The sequence below is a fragment of the Rattus norvegicus genome, chromosome 16 (genome assembly GCF_036323735.1).
Source record: "Rattus norvegicus strain BN/NHsdMcwi chromosome 16, GRCr8, whole genome shotgun sequence".
In the NCBI taxonomy this organism is placed as follows: domain Eukaryota; kingdom Metazoa; phylum Chordata; class Mammalia; order Rodentia; family Muridae; genus Rattus; species Rattus norvegicus.
In genome coordinates, this window is record NC_086034.1 from 64,780,754 (window position 1) to 64,802,515 (window position 21,762).

The 21,762-nt window shown below is 47.0% G+C and overlaps 1 protein-coding gene across 1 annotated transcript; it reads left to right on the forward strand.

Annotated features, from left to right (window-relative positions):
- Positions 1-5: 5 nt before the first annotated feature.
- On the forward strand, positions 6-19,013 carry Dctn6 (dynactin subunit 6). Its single transcript, NM_001106085.1, has 7 exons — positions 6-107; positions 5,154-5,218; positions 11,958-12,063; positions 13,578-13,666; positions 15,742-15,789; positions 16,567-16,709; positions 18,599-19,013. The coding sequence occupies exons 1-7, from the start codon at positions 85-87 to the stop codon at positions 18,695-18,697; spliced, it is 573 nt and encodes a 190-aa protein (NP_001099555.1). The 5' UTR covers positions 6-84; the 3' UTR covers positions 18,698-19,013.
- Positions 19,014-21,762: the final 2,749 nt, after the last annotated feature.

Here is a 21,762-nt window from a genome sequence, read left to right on the forward strand (position 1 = left end):
AGGCCCTGCAATCGGATGTAGACATCATCGCTCTAGCCAGGCTGCAAGGTCGATCTCAGCTCTTCCTGAGACTCGGGACTGAGGATGGCGGAGAAGACTCAGAAGAGGTGAGTGTTAACACCTCCGCAGGGGCGGAACCTGTCTCAGGTCGCATTGTGGGGGCACTGAGATGGTGTATAGATGGCTGGTTCCGTAACCCCATACCTGGCGTCCGCCGGATATGGGGGCGGGGAGGGTTTGTTCCGTGACCCCCACCCATCCCTGCACGCCTGCGCAGACTCCATTGGGGCTGCGTTGGGGGACTCAGGGAGTCTGCGAAAGGTTGCAAGACGCCGCCCAGCGGTGGCTACACCGTCGATCCTGCCTCTGGTCAGGAAGAGGGAGACCTGGAGGAAGTCACTGAAGCTGTCATCCTTCTGTCCAGTGCCTGAGAGCCTAGGGCCAGCAGCTATGGCTTTTTCTGTCCCGGTCTTCACCAGTGGGGACCGTTGGTGGGACGAGACTGCATGGATAACAGAAAAGCATATAGAGCCATTTCATTTGGCTATCTACCGGTTCGAACTATGTCCCATACTTGCCACCTACTTACCTACCAGTTCGCACTATGTAGCCTTTTTTTTTTAACTTACTATGTAGACCAGGCTAGCTTTGAACTCAAAGGGATTCCTTTGCCTCTGCCTCCTTTGTCCTGGGATTAATGTCTTAAGCCCCATTTTTTTAAACCTATATGTATATGCATATACATCTGCTTACATATTTGTCTGTGTCCAGGTGTGTGTATGTGAGTGCAGAGGTCTCTAAAGCCAGAAGAGGGCGTGGATCCTCCAGAGTTATGGGAGGTCGTGAGATCTCTAACATGGATACTGAGACCTGAACTCTGGTCCTCTGGAAGAGCAGCAGTTGCTTTTATACTGGAGTGCTCTTACCTTCTGAGCCACCCCTCCAACTCTTCTGCTAACTTACCAAAACCCATGTTGTCTCCAGTGCCAGAAGTTAAAATTGAGGTTTTTCTTCTGCTTGCACCGGCGATCTGTCACCTCTTTCGTAAGCTAAAGAGAAACAGGTCTGCTCTAAGCATCACTTGCACTGCAGCATACGAACAGCCTTCAACTTATCATCTAGGTCTTGCTTCTCACTGTACCCCACCACCAATAGATGAAGTGGGTCCAGGGACAGATGTTGATAACCAACTGTGTTTACCACTGAAACCAGTTCCTCTAGTCATAAATCTATTAATACTTATGTTCTGCCTTCCTGAGAAATGTGTTAATAGACATAAACAGTACCAATTTGGAATCTCTTCTATCCTTAGCCAATCAGATTCTTAGGTGCTATGTAATGAATGCTTCATGGGAAGCGTGAAGGATGCAAGTAATCACAGGAAATTAGAGGTAAAATGAGAGTGGTTATGGAAGCTAGGCATGGTGTTGGATGACTTTAATCCCAGCTCTTGGGAGGCAGAGACAAGATGTCTGAATTTGAAACCAGCCTGGTCTACATCCTACATAGTGAAACCTGGTGGGGGGCGTGTGTTTAAGTAATTGTAAAAACTAACTTATTTGACCAGAGCTTTAAACAATGCTATATTTTAACATCAAAACCACTTTAAGTGAAAAGCATATAACATATGACACTTAAAAAAGTGGTGAGCCAGGGTTGGGGATTTGGCTCAGTGGTAGAGCGCCTGCCTAGCAAGCGCAAGGCCCTGGGTTCGGTCCCCAGCTCCGAAAAAAAGAAAAAAAAAAAAAAAGCCGTGAGCCAGAGGTGCTGGCACACACCTTTAATCCCAGCACTCAGGAGGCTGAGGCAGGCAAATTTACAAATCTGAGTTCGAGGCCAGCCCAGTCTATGTAGTGAGTTCCTGTGCAGCCAGAGCTACATAGAGAGTCCCTGACTCAAAACAAAACACTAACAAACCCAAACCATATAATAAATAAATAATGCTTGGGCATCCAAAGAGAAGCATTCAGTTATCACAGGACAAAGATCTAGAGAGACAGGGTGTTTCTGGGCAACCTTCAGCCCAGCACCTCGAATACTGGTGTCAGAGCACTGACGCCCCATGAGTGAACTTTGCTTTAGGAACTTTTTGTATACATCTCCATTTGATAGTCTATGAAAATTCTGGGGCCGGTGCCCTGATGAGTTCTAACTGTCAACTTGAAACAACTCAGAGTCATCTAGGAAGAGGGAGCCTCAATCGAAGGATTGCCCAGGTCGAGATTGTCCATGTCTGGGAGAGTGTCTTGAGCAGTGATTGGTCCCAGCCCACTGTGGGCAGAACCATCTCTTAGCAAGTGGGCCAGTAAGCAGCCATCCCTCATGGTTCCTGCCCAGAGTTCCTTGGATGATGGTGACCAGGAAGTGTAAGCCAAATAAACCCTCTCCTCCCGACACTGCATTTGGTCATGATCTTTATCACAACAGAGAGCAAGACAGAACAGTTAGAATACTGGGGTTTCTTCTCATACTCAGTAGGGAAGCTACATGTTTTGATGATTTCAGCAGGGTGACTTTTTTTTTTTTTTTTTACTACAGCTAAACGTTTATTGAATCTTAAGGAGAGGCCAGCAGGGTGACTCTTGACAGGACTTGTGGTAACCCAGTAGGATTGCGGCTAGGATTTTGTGTTTATTCCCTATGATAAATTGGTGCCTCACAAAATGGTGGAAATGGAGGATGGGGGGGTATCTAAAGTCACTGTTGTCTTTAAAGAGAGATGACATTTCCCCTGACCTCCTCGTGCACATATATAGGCATGCACAACCATACACACATGTGTGTACATTATACAACCATACCCTACCCATACCACATACAACTCTCAAAAAAGAGTCCTTCAAATAAAGCCATTCAACTGACAAAAAACAAAAAGATAGGCCTGGAACTGATGCCTCTGGCTTCTTCCTTTTACGTCTGTTCATTTCTTTTGTTTTCTGCTGGCCTGGCCTGGCACACTGTATATCGGGCTGGTTTCGAACTTAGTACTCTGCCTCTGCCTCCCAGTGCTGGGATCACACAGGCACACAACAGGCCTTGTTCTTTTTCTTGAAACAGTGTCTTGGCGTGTAGCTCTGATTGGCTTCAAATGTGTGCAGTCCTGCCTCAGCTGGGATTGCAGGTGTACACCACCATGCCTGGCTGACATTTTTATCTTTATTCTTTAAGAATGTGTTCACTGGAAATTGTGTTAGGAGATTCATATCTCTTTTTTCAGTTCTTCGTATCAGTAGGGAAATTGGTGCAGTTTTAAAAAGTCATATTTTCAGTGCTGTTTTTAATTGTTATGGAGCACCTGGGCAGTCCTGGAGCACAGATGAGGGAGACATTGAAGAGACCTTTGCTTGTGTGTGTGATAATCGAGGTCCTTCTGTAGGCCTTTCCCATGAGCTTCGTGAATGCTCTCAGTTGCTCTTGACTACCACACTCCTCAGCTGCACTTATACACTGTTCCAGGGAAACCAATGGCCGTATCCCCCTTCCTTTCCTAAGGTCATGGCCGTCAGCATTATTAACATTATGTCTCCCCGCAGGCAGCCTGCTTCAGTTCCTGTCTGCCATCCCAGAGACTGTAAAGGAGGCCATAGATCTGTTTCCAGAATGTCTTACAATGTTTTTTCTTCCCCCACCCTCCTCGCTCCCTCTCTCCCTTTCTCCCTTTCTCCCTTCTTTTCTTCTACTGACTTTGAATTCACAATCCTGGCTTGTTCTCTCCTCTGCTGGGATTACAGATGTATACTACCAAGTCAGAATCTTTGTATAAAGAATTGCTCTTTTTGACAACAGTATATTAGTCTATACCATAACTTCTTAACCAGTCCCCTACTGATGGGCATCTAGGGGGATTTTAGCTTCTTGCTGTTTAGACACAATTCAGAAAAGATCCAAAGCTGTTTTCTTAAGCGTTTAAAGGTATATGTGATTTTGGCCTAAGAGACTCTGTGCCCCTTAAGAAACCCACAATATATTAAACCCTCTTTCCACTTGCTATTTTTCCATGAATTTCTTAAACCTTTTCCTTAACTACAGAGTTAATATAGCTTTATTAAAAGCATTTTTATTATATTTGTTGGTGGTATGAATGACATTGTCTCCTATAGGCTCATGTGTTTGAGCCTTAGTCTTCTGTTGGTGGGGCTGTTTAGAAAGGTTTAGAAGGTGTCACCTCCTTGTAGGCAGAAGTGTGTCACTGGAGGGCTTTGAGAGTTCAAAGGATCTCTAACATTTCCATTTGATTCATGCATGTGATCTCTCTCTCTCTCTCTCTCTCTCTCTCTGTATGTGTATGTGTGTATGTATGTGTGTATGTGTATGTGTGAGTGTGTGTGTCTGTGTGTGTGTCTGTGTGTGTCTGTGTGTGTGTCTGTGTCTGTGTGTCTGTGTGTGTGTCTGTGTCTGTGTGCGTGTGTGTGTCTGTGTGTGTGAGTGTGTCTGTGTGTGTCTGTGTGTGTGTCTGTGTGTGTGTCTGTGTGTGTGTGCGTGTGTGTGTCTGTGTGTATGAGTGTGTGTGTGTCTGTGTGTGTGTCTGTGTGAGTGTGTGTGTGTGTCTGTGTGTGTCTGTGTGTCTGTGTGTCTGTGTGTCTGCTTGCACATGCATACCTGTTTCAAGCTGTGGTGTCTCAGTCTCCTGTTTTCCTGCTACCTGCTACCTAACTCCTCACAGTGATGGACTCTCATCCCTCTGGAATCTTAAGCCAGAATAAATTTTTTCTTCCATAAATTGCTCTGGTTAAGGTGTTTTATTTCCACAACAGAAAAGTAATTCGCTCACATTTATTGATTGACTGATTGCATGTGTTTAGATGTGTGGGAGTACACACATTCAATAGTGTGCGTGTGGTGTCTGAGGACAGCTTATGAAAATTGGTTCTCTCCTTCCATAATGTGAGACCCAGGGATTGAACTCAGGCAGGCAGACTCACAGCAAGTGCCTTAATTAACTCCTTACCCCACTGAGCCATCTTGCTGACCCCCCCCCCACACCTTCTAAAACAATTTATTAAAATTTTTAATTTTATTAACATGGGTTCCAGTTCCAAGACTCTAAATTGGGTCACCAGGCTTACACAGCAGTGCTCTATCAGTGGAACCCTCTCGCCCACCATCCATACTTTAAACCTTACTCAGGATGAGTGTTCTTTGTCTTCCTACAGTGTGAAGATCGCTCCCGGAGCAGTAGTATGTGTAGAAAGTGAAATCCGAGGAGATGTAACCATAGGTAAGCACATTATTAATGCTTCTCAAGATCTAATACTGTGTAACCTATTTTAATTCTTAGACTTTAAGTCTTGTTGTCTATGTCTGTTTCATGGGGGCTTACAATTTTTATTGGTTTTGTTGTTGTTTGTTTGTTTTTTGAGACAGGGTTTCACTGTGTAGACCTGACTGCCCTGGAACTCACTCTGTAGATCAGGCTGGCCTTGAACTCAAAGATTTGCCTGCCTCTGCCTCCTGGGATTAAAGGCTTGAGCTACTAGCACCCGACTTGGGTTGGCTTGTTTTTAGAGTTTTTTTTTTTTTTTTTTTTTTTTTAGATTTATTTATTTATTATATATGAGTACACTGTAGCTGTCTTCAGACACACCAGAAGAGGGCATCAGATCTCTTTACAGATGGTTGTGAGCCACCATGTGGTTGCTGGGATTTGAACTCGGGACCTCTGGAAGAGCAGTCAGTGCTCTTAACCGCTGAGCCATCTCTCCAGCCCCCGGGTTGGCTTGTTTTAAAGAGCTTCCCTGAACATTCCACACACCACTCTCCCATGTGTCTCACAGCCAGGACACTGATGCTGGAATGGCTACACTGTTCCTCTATGAAGTCAGGGCCTTGGCAAGGAGAGGAGAGCGAACCTGGATGACAGGAGCTGTGTTGCGGACAGAGTAGGAATGTGAAGTGAGAGCTCAGGAAGTTTGCTGTTAGTACCCTCAGCTCTCACTGTGTAGTCTGACCAGAAGTTCCATCACCAAGACCAAACCCGCCTGTACATGGCGGGTACCTTACATGCACGGTGAATCCCCAGGGCCACGTCTACTACCCAGTCCTTTTTGTCAGATGTGTTTCCTGGACGTGTGCCCCTGCAGGTTTAACTGATGGGCACTCATCCTTAGCCACAGCTGCCTGCCACCCACACAGGCACAGCAGCACGTCTCTTCCTGCACACCAACAGTGTCTTGGTTTGGTGTGTTTGGTTTAGTTTTGGGTCTTGAGACAGGATCTCAGTATGGAGTCCTGTCTGGCCTTGAACTCACAAAGATCCACCTGCCTCTGCTTCTGAGTGTGAGATTAAAGATGTGCATCATGGGGTGGGGGGAGGAAGAGGAGAAGGTCATTTTCCCTCTAATTGGAAGTCAAAGCTTCCAGCCAGTGTCCTGTCTTATGACATGAGTGAAGACCATGCCACTATTGCAGAACTGTGTTTAAAACACAGCCTGTCGCCTGACTTTAATCAATAGATAGGGTTTGGAAGATGAGTGGTTCTTTTCAGTGCTCTTAACCTTGTCTTCACTGCAGACTTTGTATGAGGAGAGAGCATGAGCCATGCACACATATGACTCATCCGTGTCACAGTGCCCTCCATTGCTTGCCACCTGTACAGTGTGTGGCTCTCGTCGTGGCTCAGAAAGAACGCAAGCTCACAGCCCACAATGGCCCCTGCCTAGGGTCCTGCTATAGCGCCTGCTCCTCTTGTTCCTCTGGCTTTCTTATCTTCCTCCTTCCCTAAATGCTGGGATTATGTGAGCAAAGAGTGATTAATTTTATTCTTTTAATAGTTCTATTGTTTTATGTGTATGGGTGTGTTGCCTGCACATGTGTATTTATGTGTTCATATGTGCACAGTGCTAGGTGAGGGCAGAGGAGGGTTATCTGCTTCCCATAACTGGAGTTAGAGATAGTTGTGAGCAGCCATGTGGGTGGAAGAACAGCCAGTGTTCTTAATCACTGTCGTTCTGTTAATCCTTAGAGAATTTCATACAATGTGTTTTGGTCATGTTCACACCTATTCCCTCAGAAGTGATAAAGAAAACTCTTTAAGGAAAAAGAGCTAGAATGATTCACGGTTTATCGACAGAGTGACTTGCTGTATACATATATGTGTGTATGTATCACCTATCCACATGCAGTGATGCTGGGTAGCAGACATGTGCTGAGCATGGACTGAAGATGCTTTCATCTATTTTAGAAACAATTTCACTTATAAGCAAGGAAAAGATGCAGGAGAGAGATGTAGTTATACAGCACTGTGTCTCCCAGTTTTTATCTCATGATGGTTGTATTTATCTCTCCCAGCCCCAAACCTTATGTTTATTTAATTGTGTATATAAATAAATGGTTTCTTCCCCAGAGTTTGGGTTTAATTATTTCTGTCACTGTTGCATTTAACATAAAATTCTTCAGTTTTCGGCAGCTATTCATTTTTCTGAAATAACACCTCAGATTCAAACCCTTCTGACAAGCACTGTTATAAAGTTTAATCTGAGCCGAGTTATCTGGTTCCAGCTCTCCGACCAGGTCTTGCTCAGGCTTCTGGAGTAATTGACGTAAAGCTTTTCTGTTGTCTATGCAGTGGCAGTTGGCCCTTGATAAACTACTCCCTGGAGAACTAGAGAGCAGTAAACAGAAGTGTGTGGGTGCTCCACAGAAGTGTGTGTGATGCTCCACAGAAGTGTGTGGGGTGCTCCACAGAAGTGTGTGGGGTGCTCCACAGAAGTGTGTGGGGTGCTCCACAGAAGTGTGTGGGGTGCTCCACAGAAGTGTGTGTGGGGTGCTCCACAGAAGTGTGTGTGGGGTGCTGCACAGAAGTGTGTGTGGGGTGCTGCACAGAAGCGTGTGTGGTACTCCACAGAAGTGTGTGGTGCTCCACAGAAGTGTGTGTGGGGTGCTCCACAGAAGTGTGTGTGGGGTGCTCCACAGAAGTGTATGTGTGGTGCTCCACAGAAGTGTGTGTGGTGCTCCACAAAAGTGTGTGGGGTGCTCCACAGAAGTGTGTGGGGTGCTCCACAGAAGTGTGTGTGGGGTGCTCCACAGAAGTGTGTGTGGGGTGCTCCACAGAAGCGTGTGGGGTGCTCCACAGAAGCGTGTGGGGTGCTCCACAGAAGTGTGTGTGGGGTGCTCCACAGAAGCGTGTGGGGTGCTCCACAGAAGCGTGTGTGGTGCTCCACAGAAGTGTGTGGGGTGCTCCACAGAAGTGTGTGTGGGGTGCTCCACAGAAGTGTGTGTGGGGTGCTGCACAGAAGTGTGTGTGGGGTGCTCCACAGAAGTGTGTGTGGGGTGCTGTACAGAAGTGTGTGTGGGTGCTGCACAGAAGTGTGTGGAGTGCTCCACAGAAGTGTGTGTGCTGCTCCACAGAAGTGTGTGGGGTGCTCCACAGAAGTGTGTGGGGTGCTCCATGTGAGCACTACCCATCTTTTTACACTTTCATTAGTTTGAAGAAGTCAGGGTTTTCTTTTGATGTGTTTCAAATTATTGGAACCTTAAATTGTATCTGATTTTCTAGAAATTCAATTATTTGTTCTAACAGTGAAATTGACTATAAGTGTGAAGCCAGATGTGTGTCTGTCAGGGCTGCCTGCATCCTCCTTTCTCAGAATGGGGGCGTGTGGATGGGGCTATGACAGAGAGAGTGATGGTTGCAGGGGGTAGATCGGGGAAGTCCAGTCCTTGCCAGGAGGGCTCTGGCTGACAGCCCTGGGGAAGCACCCCATGGGGAGGTGCTCAGAACTCAGAGTTCTGCTAATTTTCATAGGCTCAAACTTGGTTTTCATCAGACTGATACTAATTACTTTCTGTAAAGCCTCCTTTTGAGAACTGACTGGCATGTGAGGAAGGCCCCGGAGGAGTCCTGACCCAGGTGCTTGTGAGGGCAGACCCCCTGTGGCATAAGAAGAGCAAGCTGGGCACAGTGGGAACCTGTCCCACGTAACCACCACTCTCCCCACAGAGCTTACTCAGACCCCAGGCCTCTCTGCCAGGATCTCCTTCAGTGTGCAAAGCAAGGCAGTGGTCAAGGGAGTGGTTTAGTTTTTAAAAGAAATGGCTTGGGTTATTTACAGACATGAAAATGTGCACAGAGATTGCTGTCCGTGGCAAAGGTGAAGAGAGAGCACCCTTTACCAAATGAGGGAAAAGGAGACAGGATGCAGGGATGTCCTCCTGGCTGGGCCGCTTAGAAAAATAATTCATACGCCAGTTAGGGCAGCTCTGACTCCAGACACATTTGTCCAAACAAGGAGATAAGCCAGAGAGGCTTACGGCACACTCAGTAAGAAAGTATACATACACAAACTGCCCTGCCAGCAGCCACGCCAAGAAGGTCCACGCAGAGTTAAATGGGGAAGGGGACTAAGCATGGCAACTTTTTAAAAAGCAGTTTAACTTCCAGACCCTAAACATGGCTCTAAATCAAACTCATTCTGGGTAAAAGTGTTCGTGGCACACAGGAAGACCTGGAGGAGACTGCGGTAGGTGTCATGCTGCCACTGAGGCCCTCTGTCCCAGGCCTGCAGTTAAACTGCACACAGCTGTGCCTTCTTCCTGTTCTCCACACCACACTCTTAGCTGTCACATGTGCTGTGTGCTAGCCTCACTTAGGGACTGTGCAGTTTCTTGCGGCGCCCCTCCCCCCTTTGCTTTCATCTCTCAATTCAAAGCAGATTGTTTACCCCTCTCCTTATTTAACCTGCAGTTAGGACAGGACGCCAGCAGGTGGCAGTAGTGTCAAAATCAAAGGCCTCACCTAAGCTGCTAAGGGGCTAGCAGCTCCGTGAGAATGAATATCCCTCATTTATACCCAGTTCTTTTCCAGGTACCCATTAGTAACTAATGATTAACAAGTAATAATGGCAGCAATAAAACATCCACTTAAAGTGCTCAGACTCGGGCGCGATGACGCACACCTTTAATCTCAGCAGTTCGGAGTCAGAGGCAAATGGATATCTGAGTTTCAGGCCAGCCAGGGCTACATAGTGAGACCCTGTCTCAAAAAATACTCATTATGATTTGATTTTGTTATATAATAGCTTTGTTTTATTTTGCTTGTTTTGTTTTTGTTTTTGTTTTTGTTTTTGTTTTTTTTGACACAGTCTCATGTAGCCCAGGCTGGCCTTCAACTGGTTGTGAGGTCCAGGATGGCCTTGAACTTGAGATCTTCTTGCTCACACCTAAGTGTTGGGATTGCAGATGGCACCACGATGCCAAGCTGTGTTTTGTGCATGGGAGGGTAGTGTGTAGTATGTTTGTGCACTTCAAGGCCAGAGCAACCTCTGGTGTCTCTCAAGCACCCACCATTTGTGTCATCATAGAACTCAGCAAGTATCTTGGGGGTCCTGGCTAAGCTGTCCCAGCCCTGTGTGGTGTATTTTTGAAAGAAAAAATAGCATTGTCATATATTTTCAGAGGTACACGTTAGAGGAATGTTAAAGGAAGACAGACCACCGGTGCCAGGGAGCCCTAGTTTTCATAATACACCCTCAGGTGACTTCTCACACATTCCGCTTGTCACAGCCCCGACTTAAGGGTCAGCGGGAGGCCTGGTGCCTCTGGATGCTTGCCCAGCCCTGACCAGAGGTCTGCTGCCTGTCATGGTCCCGATGTGCTCCGGGTCCTACTTAATCCCTTACCAGTCAGAAGTCTGCTGTGGTTAGAAGCTGTTACCATGAGACCTAAGGAAAGGAGAGAGCGGCCCTGGTCTGTCTCAGGCCTAAACCAGCCACTGTGCTCAGTGTTCAGAAATTCATAGGTCTTTGTGGCACAGTGACTGCCTCGTGTTTTTTTTGTTTGTTTGTTTCTTTGTTTTTTTGTTTTTTTCCGGAGCTGAGGACTGAACCCAGGGCCTTGCTCTACCACTGAGCTAAATCCCCAACCCCGACTGCCTCGTTTTTAATGTCTTCCTGTGTTTATTGTGTACATCCAAGAGTGTGGCCAGAGGACCCTAAGGAGTGGGTTCCAGCACGTGGGTCTCAGGATAGAATTCAGTTCATTAGGCATGGCAGCAGTGGCTCTTCTTGCTGGGCTGTCCTGTCAGATCCTATGACTTCTCTTTCAGTGTTTCTGTAACCCACGTTTCTGTCCAGTGCAGTGGTTGTTAAGGACCCCGTCCTGCTCTAGGTGTGGAAACACGGCCCTTGAGAGGACACAGCCTGGATGTGACAGAGACCAGCATCCTGACTTTCTAGACAAGGCTGGGTGCAGGCCGAGACTCTAACTACAAAGAACTAAATCAGACCCTGGCCCTTTGAGTACTTTGAAGCAAAGTAGAAATCCATGTTGGATGAGCTGTGGTTCCCATTGGCTTGCACTGCTGGGAGATGTAGAAGTTGTTATCTCAGAAGAGCCCAGGACTTGTGACAGCGTTGTTGAGCACTGCAGTGCCTGAGTGGCCGTTCTGAGGAACGAGGGAAGTCTTCACATGGTAGTGGGGATGTGAGGTGCTTTGCACATGCAGTGCTTGAGTGCTTCTCTCCAGGTTTTATGTATTTTTAAGCTTCTTACTGATATTGTATGTACTGCTGTTCGCAGGCCTCCAGTGTAGCACAGTGTAGTCTGGAGTAGCTGTCCCCTCCACTTTAGACAATCGAGCCAAGGAGTGGGACTCACAGACAGCCCGCCACTTCATGCTTGCTTTATTTTAATTTTTAGTAATGAGAGGAAGTCAGGAATCCGTGTTGTCTCTGCGCATGTACCACACACCGTCTCCACACACTGAGGTCACGGGAGGTCGGGTGGAGGCTGAGCTGTGTGCCCTGCTGCGTGTGCCCTTCCTCTCACCTTGCCTGTAGATTTGGCGCTAACCGCTGCTGATAACAGCCGGAGACAGTACCTACACGGTACTCAGCCTGGTGCCTGGCACAACCGTAGAAAATGTTCCTCCCAGAAGCCTCGCCCACCTCTGTCACCTCCCACCCGTCTGCTGGAAGTGCAGCCCACACTGATAATTTCTTCTCACCTGCTCTGCCTCACAGGTCCTAGGACGGTGATCCACCCTAAAGCCCGAATCATCGCAGAGGCCGGCCCAATCATTATCGGCGAAGGAAACCTAATAGAGGAGCAGGCCCTCATCATAAACGCGTGAGTGAGACCCACCGGTGCTCGGAATTGTGCACAACCGGAAGGTTTCCCAGCAGTGGCAGCTGCCCGGGAGCCTGGCTCAGCTCAGGAAAGCCAACTGTTTCAGAGCTGCGGAAGGGTGTCTGTGACCAGTTAGCATTAAGTACGTGAAAGACCAGACCAGGAAGACACTGAGAAAACCAGACCCCCACTCCCACCCGCACCCCACCCCACCATCAGCCCTGGGTCTAGTGGCTGTAATGGTTTCCTGATCTCATCCAGAATCCCCGTGTTGTGCCTACCACACCGAAGACTGTTTTGGTTGGATTTCCTGTGTGTCTGCGTGTGAATTTAACTGTGCTTCATGTTCCACATGGGAGGCACCCAGAATTACATCCACGAAATATGGGATCCTTCTAGCAGTTCATAAACGTTAAAGATAACAGTGTGATAAGATGTTAGACAGTGTGTATCCTTGTGCACTGGGCTACAATACCCACGGTGTTTTCAAAAGCATGTATAAATTTTTCTAGATAAAATTTTGGCAAGAAATTTAAGCTTTTACCTAATTTGTAGCAACAATGTATGGAATTTGTGTGGGAAAATACTTAGCTGTGATAAAAAAAGGCTGATTTGTCTGACACACAGGACCTGTGGGAGTTTCTTACAGTGTGAATCCATTTTTTTCCCAGTATTACTATTCTCTTTAGTTAGTACCTTGGTTGTGAGATCATTCACATCAGCCTGTGAATCAGCAGAGATCAGCTGTCAGAGAGAAACCTCTGCTCTAAGCAGACAGCTTTATCTTCCACATATTTCACTAATTATCTATAGCTCAAAGTAACGGTTTCCATTTCACAGTTTTAAGTGGTTATTGTGAATAGAAAAATTCTAAGTTAGGCATGATTTTGATCCTTCTAAAGAAAGCTAAAAGTATATTTATTGTTTTGGGGTTTTGTTGTTGTTGTTTACACTGTCTTAGAGAACTGTCCTCTGAATTTAGAATTTAGGAAATAAGGAAGACTAGAGAAATGGCTCAGTAGTTAGGAATACTTGCTGTTTGTGCTGAGTTCTTGAGTTCAGGACTCTTCACTGACACAGAGCAGCTCATATCCACCAGTGACATCAGCACCAGGGGGTTTGATACATTCCCTGAGCCCCTTCTCTCTCTGAGACAGGATCTCTCTGTAGCCCTGGCTGTCCTGGAACTCACTTTGTAGACCAGGCTGTCCTCAAACTCAGAGACATCTGCCTCACTCTGCCTTCCTGGGATTAAAGGTGAGATGCCTCTTCTGAGGTTGCTTTCATTCCTGTGACTTCTTACATTGCAGTAGTTCTGTTCAGCATAGAAGCCAGCCTTCCCTGGCACAGGAGAGGGCTGGAGAAGTGATTCCCCTGGCTCAGGAGCTAGGGGTAGCTGTGCGTTTTAAAGCTTGGTGCAGGTAAAACTGAGACAGGTGATTCCAATTCTGAAATGAGATAGCAGCTGCATACTATATCACTGGCCTTTGGTGATTTGTGTCCTTGCTTTATAGCCATCCAGATAACATCATCCCAGACACTGAAGACCCAGAACCCAAACCCATGATCATCGGCACCAACAACGTGTTTGAAGTGGGCTGCCGTATCCTTTGCAGTGATCTGCCCCGATCACTCCCAGATGTGTTTGGAGCCTAGATCTCTCCCTGTATAGAAACTGACATACCTTATCCCGTAGACTAAAATATATAGACTAGGCCATCAAGCTCTTACACAGACTCATCGAAGTATGTTCAGAAGTCTTTTGGGAGGATGGAGAGACGGCTCAGCAGTTAGGAATTCTAGCCACTCTGCAGACGACCCTGGTTCAATTCCCGTTGCTCATGGTTGCTCACAACGGTCTGCAACTCCAGTTTCTGGGGATCTAACATCCTCACACAAATACACATGCAGGCAAAACACCAATGTACGTGAAATAAAAATAAATCATTAAAGAATTTTTAAAAAAGAAATCTTTTCTAAGATAGAGAGGGAGGGAGATAATAACAGTAAATCCTTTCTGCGACTGGGGCTGTAGTCTACAGCACATGGCTGCCATGGGTTTAATCCTTATCACCTCAGAAGCCAAGAGGTCGCTCCTGTTCTGGCAAGTCACTTGGTAAGGTAAATACACACACACACATTCCCCACACATACCACACACTCCCCACACATACATACCACACACACCCCACACACACCCCACACACACACACACCCCCCCCCACACACACACCACACACACACCCCACACACACATACACACCCACACCCCACACATACCACACACACCCCACACATACCACACACCACACACACTCCCCACACACACACACACCCACACACACACACCCCACACATACCACACACTCCCCACACACACACACCCCACACACATACACACCCTACACACACACACCCCACACATACCACACACACCCCACACATACCACACACACCCCACACATACCACACACACCCCACACATACCACACACCACACATACACACACTCCCCACACATACACACCCCACACACACACACCCCACACATACCACACACCACACACACACACACCCCACACATACACACACTCCCCCCACACACACACCCCACACACATACCACACACCACACACACACACACACCCCACACACATACACACACCACACACACACACACTACACACACACACCACACACACTCCCACACACACACACACACTCCCCACACATACCACACACACATACCACACATACCCACACATACACATTCCCCACACATATCACACACACCCCACACATACCACACACACACACACACACACACCCCACACACACACTCCCCACACATACCACACACATACCGTACACACACACTACACACACACACACACCCCACACATAGCCCACACACACCCCACACCAACACACTCCCCACACATACCACACACACACCCCACACATACCACACACACATCCCACACATACCACACACACACACACACACACTCCCCACACATACCACACACACACACACACACACACACACCCCACACACACACTCCCCACACATACCACACACATACCGTACACACACACACCCCACACACACACTCCCCACACATACCACACACATACCCCACACACACCCCACACATATCCCCCACACACACCCCACACATACCACACACACACAGGTCTTCAGCTCTTTGAAGGTTCTTTACTAGGACTGTAGCTTGTTGACAGGTAGGCTTGATTGAGGGCATTGTGACACGGAGAAACTAGTTCTAGCTTTGATGCTAAAGCTGGCAAAATGGCTCAGCAGGTCACAGCACTCGCCACCAAGCCCTTGCCCGTTCCACATGGTGGAAGGAGAGAACTGACTCCCTCAACTGTCCTCTGATCTCAACACATACACACAGCTGGCACACATGTGTGCACAGGTACAGATACCCATGTGTGCACACTAAGTAAGTGAATGCAGTCAAGTGTGTGAAGGTATAGGGGTCGCTTGTTTCTGAGCGAAGGTATTTGTGTTTGAGAATTGAGCTGTGTGAGCAGAGACTCCTGGCAGGCAGTCTGCGCAGCCCCCTCATAGCTCTGTCCCAGGACACTGAGGACATTCTGGATGCATGGGAACGAGTATTGACTTGAGTATTGACTTAACTCGGCTTTACAGATTCCCAAGCCATGAAAATGGGAGACAATAATGTCATTGAGTCAAAAGGTAAGCTGTGCCCAGAGAGCTCTGTCGTCATAGAGATTACTTCCTTTCTCTTCGTTGTGTCCTGGGAAACGGCCTAAGGGCAAGCAAGGTGGTATGCTGGGGTTGGACCAATGTCATTGTCAGGCTAATTCTCTGCCTCAGAAGAACCTAACCTAGTTATGTGGTTATCTGATAGCGTGGCTAACTACATTAAGTGAAAAAGACAGCCTGGTACGGTTAAGCTGGGGCTGGATTCGAGCTCCATGGGAAGCTCTGAGATGAACGTCTTTCTGCCTGATGTGTCAGCACTGCCATAGCTGGTGCACATTCTTGTAGAATGGCTTGCCAGTGGCAGCTTTGCCAGGAACTGCTTTCTTTAATTTCAGGACTGCTTTACCTAGCCAATCAGAGACACTGACATCTACTTATCAAAATTAGAGGCAAGCTCCCAGAGCTAATGCCCCTGCATGCTTGGGAGAGAACACTGCTGGAACATTGCCTTGTCTTTCCTATATGTCCACTACCCCCATTGACCTTTAAAGGGAGCAGAAGAGTAGGATGGACTCCCTGCTCAGAGACCTTACCTTACTCGTCCTATGCCACATGGCCTGTTAGCAAGGACTCTGAGAAGTCCACCTGCACCCACGCACTGCCTGCTCTGCGCTGTCTGTGCACTCACTGTGAGGCGTTTCCGGTCTCCTCTTACGGCCCATTAGTGTTTCTATACCTAATCATAATGGGAAGCGTGAGCTGCCCACTCACTCGCCGTCTCAGGCTGTCACTCTGCCTTTGCTGCAGCGTACGTAGGCAGGAATGTCATCCTGACCAGCGGTTGCATCATTGGCGCTTGCTGCAGCCTGAACACCTTTGAAGCCATCCCTGAGAACACAGTGATCTATGGCGCCGACTGCCTGCGGCGGGTGCAGACGGAGCGGCCACAGGTACCAAAGCCTCTCTAAAAGGAGTCCATCTAGGACCCTGGCCTCCCAAAGTTCCATGTGACTGTCCCAGTGGGCAGCAAATGATTAGGGGGCCAAGAGTGTGACTTGGTCTGATTAGCATACAAGGCCCAGGATTTCATTCCCAAAGCAAATGAATTCTTTAGATTAAAATCACGTGTGTGTGTGTGTGTGTGTGTGTGTGTGTGTGTGTGTGTGTGTGTCCTGTGTGTGTACACATGCTCACGTGTGACAGTGACAGTGGTAATGGAGGAGGAGGGTCCAGAGCTGTTCTTCCCATGCACCATTGAGCCTCACAGGGAAATGTTCACTCCCCGACTCACCCCAAATACAAACCGTAAAGATGAGGTGCAGCCCTCCAAACGCCCCATGGGTTTCTAACTTGGTTTATGAAAGCGCCAGGGCTCAGTTATACACACAGCTTCTGAGGAGAGGAAGGATGTTTAGATATTTATCAGGCTTACAAGAATCGCCCCTTCCTAGTAACTCAAGATGAGGAGATGAAAGGCTCAGGCGCCAGGCTTCCCTGACACATGAGGCATTCACACTGGACTGTAAAGCTCCTGTCTTGCCATACTCAGTACAGATTTCTTAAGCTTCTTTTCCTCTCTCCTCAAAGAAATTATTTTTAAGACATTTGGTACTTGACCTTTCTTTTTTTTTTTTTTTTTTTTTTCGGAGCTAGGGACCGAACCCAGGGCCTTGCGGTACTTGACCTTTCTTTTTTTTTTTTTTTTTCCGGAGCTAGGGACCGAACCCAGGGCCTTGCGGTACTTGACCTTTCTTTTTTTTTTTTTTTTAAGTTTTTTTTTTTTTAAGATTTATTTATTTATAAGTACACTGTAGTTGTCTTCAGACACACCAGGAGAGGGAATCAGATCTCATTACAGATGGTTGTGAGCCACCATGTGGTTGCTGGGATTTGAACTCAGGACCTCTGGAAGAGCAGTCAGTGCTCCTAACCGCTGAGCCATCTCTCCAGCCCCGACCTTTCTTAATCATACTTTTAATCATAAACTAAAATCAATTCTTTCTAGATTACTTCACTTTTCCATTCTCGGAGTTTAGTGTAGGCCCTGCTGGTCTGGAATTCACGGCCACGGATGACCTTGAACTTCTGTCCTTCCGAGTCCAATTCCCTAGGGCAGGGATTACTGAGGCACCACTGTGCCTGCTTTGTGTGGTGCTGGGACGCAAACCCAGGGTTTCCTGCATGCTGAGCCACACCCTACACCCCATCAACGAGCTACTTCCTCACCCCGTGGATGACTTATGAGATGGTATTCCATAAACTAAAGGGGAAATTGAGTTCTTTAAATTATCCTCCTGAATAATAGCAAAAGTGATTAAAGGGGGAAACAAACTAAGAATTGGAGAGAGACAGTGTGAAGTGAGCAAGAGCATCAGAAGTCTCTCAGACGGCATAGGTGTGCAGCCTGCTCGCACGAGTCAGGTGTGAAGCCGGCTCCCAGATGTCACCGGTTGTAAGGATCAAGCAGTGGCCTTTATTAGGACAGCTTCCTTGAACTCTTTGACACAGCGTCCAGGATGGAGCCCCTCACATGAGTTTACAGTCAGCAGAGGGACAGTGCCAGCCTAGGGAGAGTCAACTTCAGCTGAGGGCATTGCAGGCTATGTGGGAAGCACTCTTAAGGCTTAGAAGTCAGGATAAAAATCTAAACAAAATTTGCAAGTGTTTTCTGTGTGTTTTATATGGAAGATTGTCTGGCTTTGTTCTCAGACTTACTGCATTCCATTACAAACTTAAGGCAGAAACGGACAGAGTGGAAATTGTGTTGAGCTCCAGGAACTAATACCATTTCCCCCTGGTGTTGCTGACCTTGCTCTCTGTCCGTCCTCACTCTTTTCAGCCCCAGACACTACAGCTGGATTTCTTGATGAAGATCTTGCCCAATTACCACCACCTGAAGAAAACAATGAAAGGCAGCTCGACTCCAGTCAAGAACTGAGAAGATGTCGGGGCGGAGCTCCGTCTTGTCATGGGGCCCAGTGTGTCAGCATCACGCTGACTTTACACTGGAGACTTGAGTTGGAGGGAGGAGGGTCCCATTGTCACTGCTGTTATAATTTATATGGGTGTATTGTTTCCCTCTCCTTGTTCTGGTAATGTATAGACTCGGTTTTTCTTTTGTTATATAAACTATTAGCCATGCAGTTACTGTGTAAAAGACTCCCCATGATAACCTGTCATATTATGTGTTTATATCCTAATGTAACCGTATGCTGTAACTAAATACAAGTCTGGCTACTCGCATTAACCTTCCCAAAGCAGCCTCAATTTTCATTATTAATGTTTATGATCCTTCAAAGCTGAGGTTCCTACCTCTCATTCTTGTGTATTTATAGCTGTTTAAAAATGGAGGTGAGGTTCTGGAGAGATGCACCAGTGGTTAAAACACTGCTCTTCCAGCCAGGCTTGACTCCCAGCACCCACATGATGGTTCATAACCATTTGTAACTCCAGTTCCGGGGGATCTGACATGCTCTTCTGACCTCTGAGGGCACCAGGCACGAAAGTGGGGCATATACATATATGTAGACAGACCACATAAAGACTGAATGAGTCTAATGAAATTGTAAAACATGTGAGGGCTGGAAGGCTAGGCTCACAGCTGAAAATGCAGGTGGGATCTCAGCGTCGACTGAGGGTAGATCTCAGTCTGTTTAAAGGATTATGCATCCGTATGTTTCTGCTCTCAGTAAGGAATGGTCTCTGATTCAAATGACAAGCAAGTGACCACTCAGCTTCGTGTGTCCCTGAGCTCTGAGGATAATAAAACTAAGATTGGGGTCTGGAGAGGTGGCTCAATGTGTGAAAGCTAAAGGCACTTGCTATCGGGTCTGCTGACCTCAGTTCTATCCCCAGAACTCACATGGCAGAGAGAACTGACTCCCACAGTTGTCCTCTGACCCCCACACATACCCCACAGGTACACATGCACACACATACACGTAAGTGTACAGATATAAATACTAAAATGCTTTGAAATTTTTATGTCTATGACATTTTGACACAGTACTAATCACTAACTATTGGTATTTATAATATTGCTTATCTAATTACATAGAGGTTGAATAATTAAGGACTGTATTGTAATCTTTTTTTTTCTTTCAATGTTGGGGCTTGAACCAAAGGCTTCATATGTATTCAAGGCTTCATACAGTCTACCACCAAGCCATACCTTCAGCCTCTCATATCTTAATAATCCAATCCAATAGAACATACAATTAATAGAACACAACTCTTCAGCTTATGAATCTGAGGACATTAATACCAAGATACTAAATCAGATGAATACTAAGATAGTGTCTCGATACTTAATATTCTTGTGAATAGGACCTAGAACTCTCTTTATATTTCTGAAACTGGTAGACAGATAATCCAGAACATGGGGCTGGAGAGATGACTCAGCAGTTAAAGAGCACTGTCTGATCCTCCAGAGGTCCTGAGTTCAATTCCCAGCTGCACGTGGTGGCTCACAACCATCTGTACTGAGATCCAATGTCTTCTGGTGTGTCTGAAGAGAGCTACAGTGTACTCCGTACATAAAATAAATCTAAAAAAAAAAAAAAAAAATCCAGACCAGGGCTGGAGCACTCAGCTGTAGTAGGCTAAACGGCCATGGGAACAGGACACCATGGTGCTGATGCCCTTTTTTTTATAACGGTCATTCAACCAGCAGCCCCGATGGTGAAGTCAAAATTCTGTTGCTCATGGTAATTCTCTCAGTATGACATCAAAATTACAGAACTGAACCACCTGCCTATAGGAGCAGCCACAGCCCACTGTTCCTCCTGAGACCTCCCATGGCTGCCTGGTTCTGCTCTCTCTAGAGCATGAAATCTCAGAGGCTCTGAGTGGGAAGATAGAACATTCAAAGTCTGCCTGGGCTATGTTGTGAGTTCTAGGCCAGCCTAGTCAACTTAGTGAGACCTCTCAAACAGTGAAACCAGAGCTGAATCTGTAGCCTGGAGTTAAGAGTATTTGCTGAAGATGTATGAAACGTAGCCTTCCATCCCAGTGCCTTTAAAAAATACTACCTTTGAAACTCTACACGGGTTCTAAAATGCTCTTGGGCAGGTTCTGCTGTGCTGTATATCTGGTCCTCTGCAATGCAGTTAGCATGTGAGGGCAGCAGTGGAATTAGACACTGCCTAAGGACTTTGCAACAAAGCCCCAGAGAGTTCAACTTAATGAATTCACATGTAGTGAGGGCTGGAACTGTAGCACCTGCCTAGCATTGTAGGGGCAGTTCTGATACTCAGGTCCTGTTCTCCAGTTGGGTCTTGATCTGTCAGTAAAGAAAGCCATGGCTGGGCAGAAGGTACAGTGAGTCTTCCAGGTCCCTGGAGGAAAAGGGAGACAGACACAAGGGAGAAGTTTACCATGCTTTGGAGAGAGCAGAACCAGGCAGCCATGTGAGGTCTCAGGAGGAGCCGTGAGCTGTGGCTGCTCCTATACGCAGGTGGTCAGAGATGTTTAGCCGGGACCAGATTCAACTGACCAACCAAGGTTAGGGTAGGTGGGAGGTGAAGAGCTAAAAGTAATGATAAGGGCTCGTTTTTTTCCAGATGGGAGATAGTAGCACCCAGCAATTGTGCCAAGAAGGCAAGTTGAAAATGAACAACTGTTTGTGTGTGTGTGTGTGTGTGTGTGTGTGTGTGTGTGTGTGTGTCTTTCTTTTATCTGTGGGAGGGGGCTGTTAGCACAGCCAGATCCTGGAGCTTAGGTGGGGTAGTGCAAAACTACCTGGGACACAGCATGCATTAGAACCAGGTTTTGTTTGATGGGTGGGTGGGTATTTGGTGAGAAGAACCTTTCACTATGAGTGTATGGCATTCTTCATACACTCTGTAGGTTATGAAGGAATATTAACTCATCCGAGGGCAGAAAGTGTGAACAGAAACAACTTACCACAGTAGATATTAGAGAAACGGAACACAGAGATGGTACAGTGTTCCTCATGCACCGCCAATCCAGGGGCTGTAAGCCATTCTGTAACTAGAGTTCTCT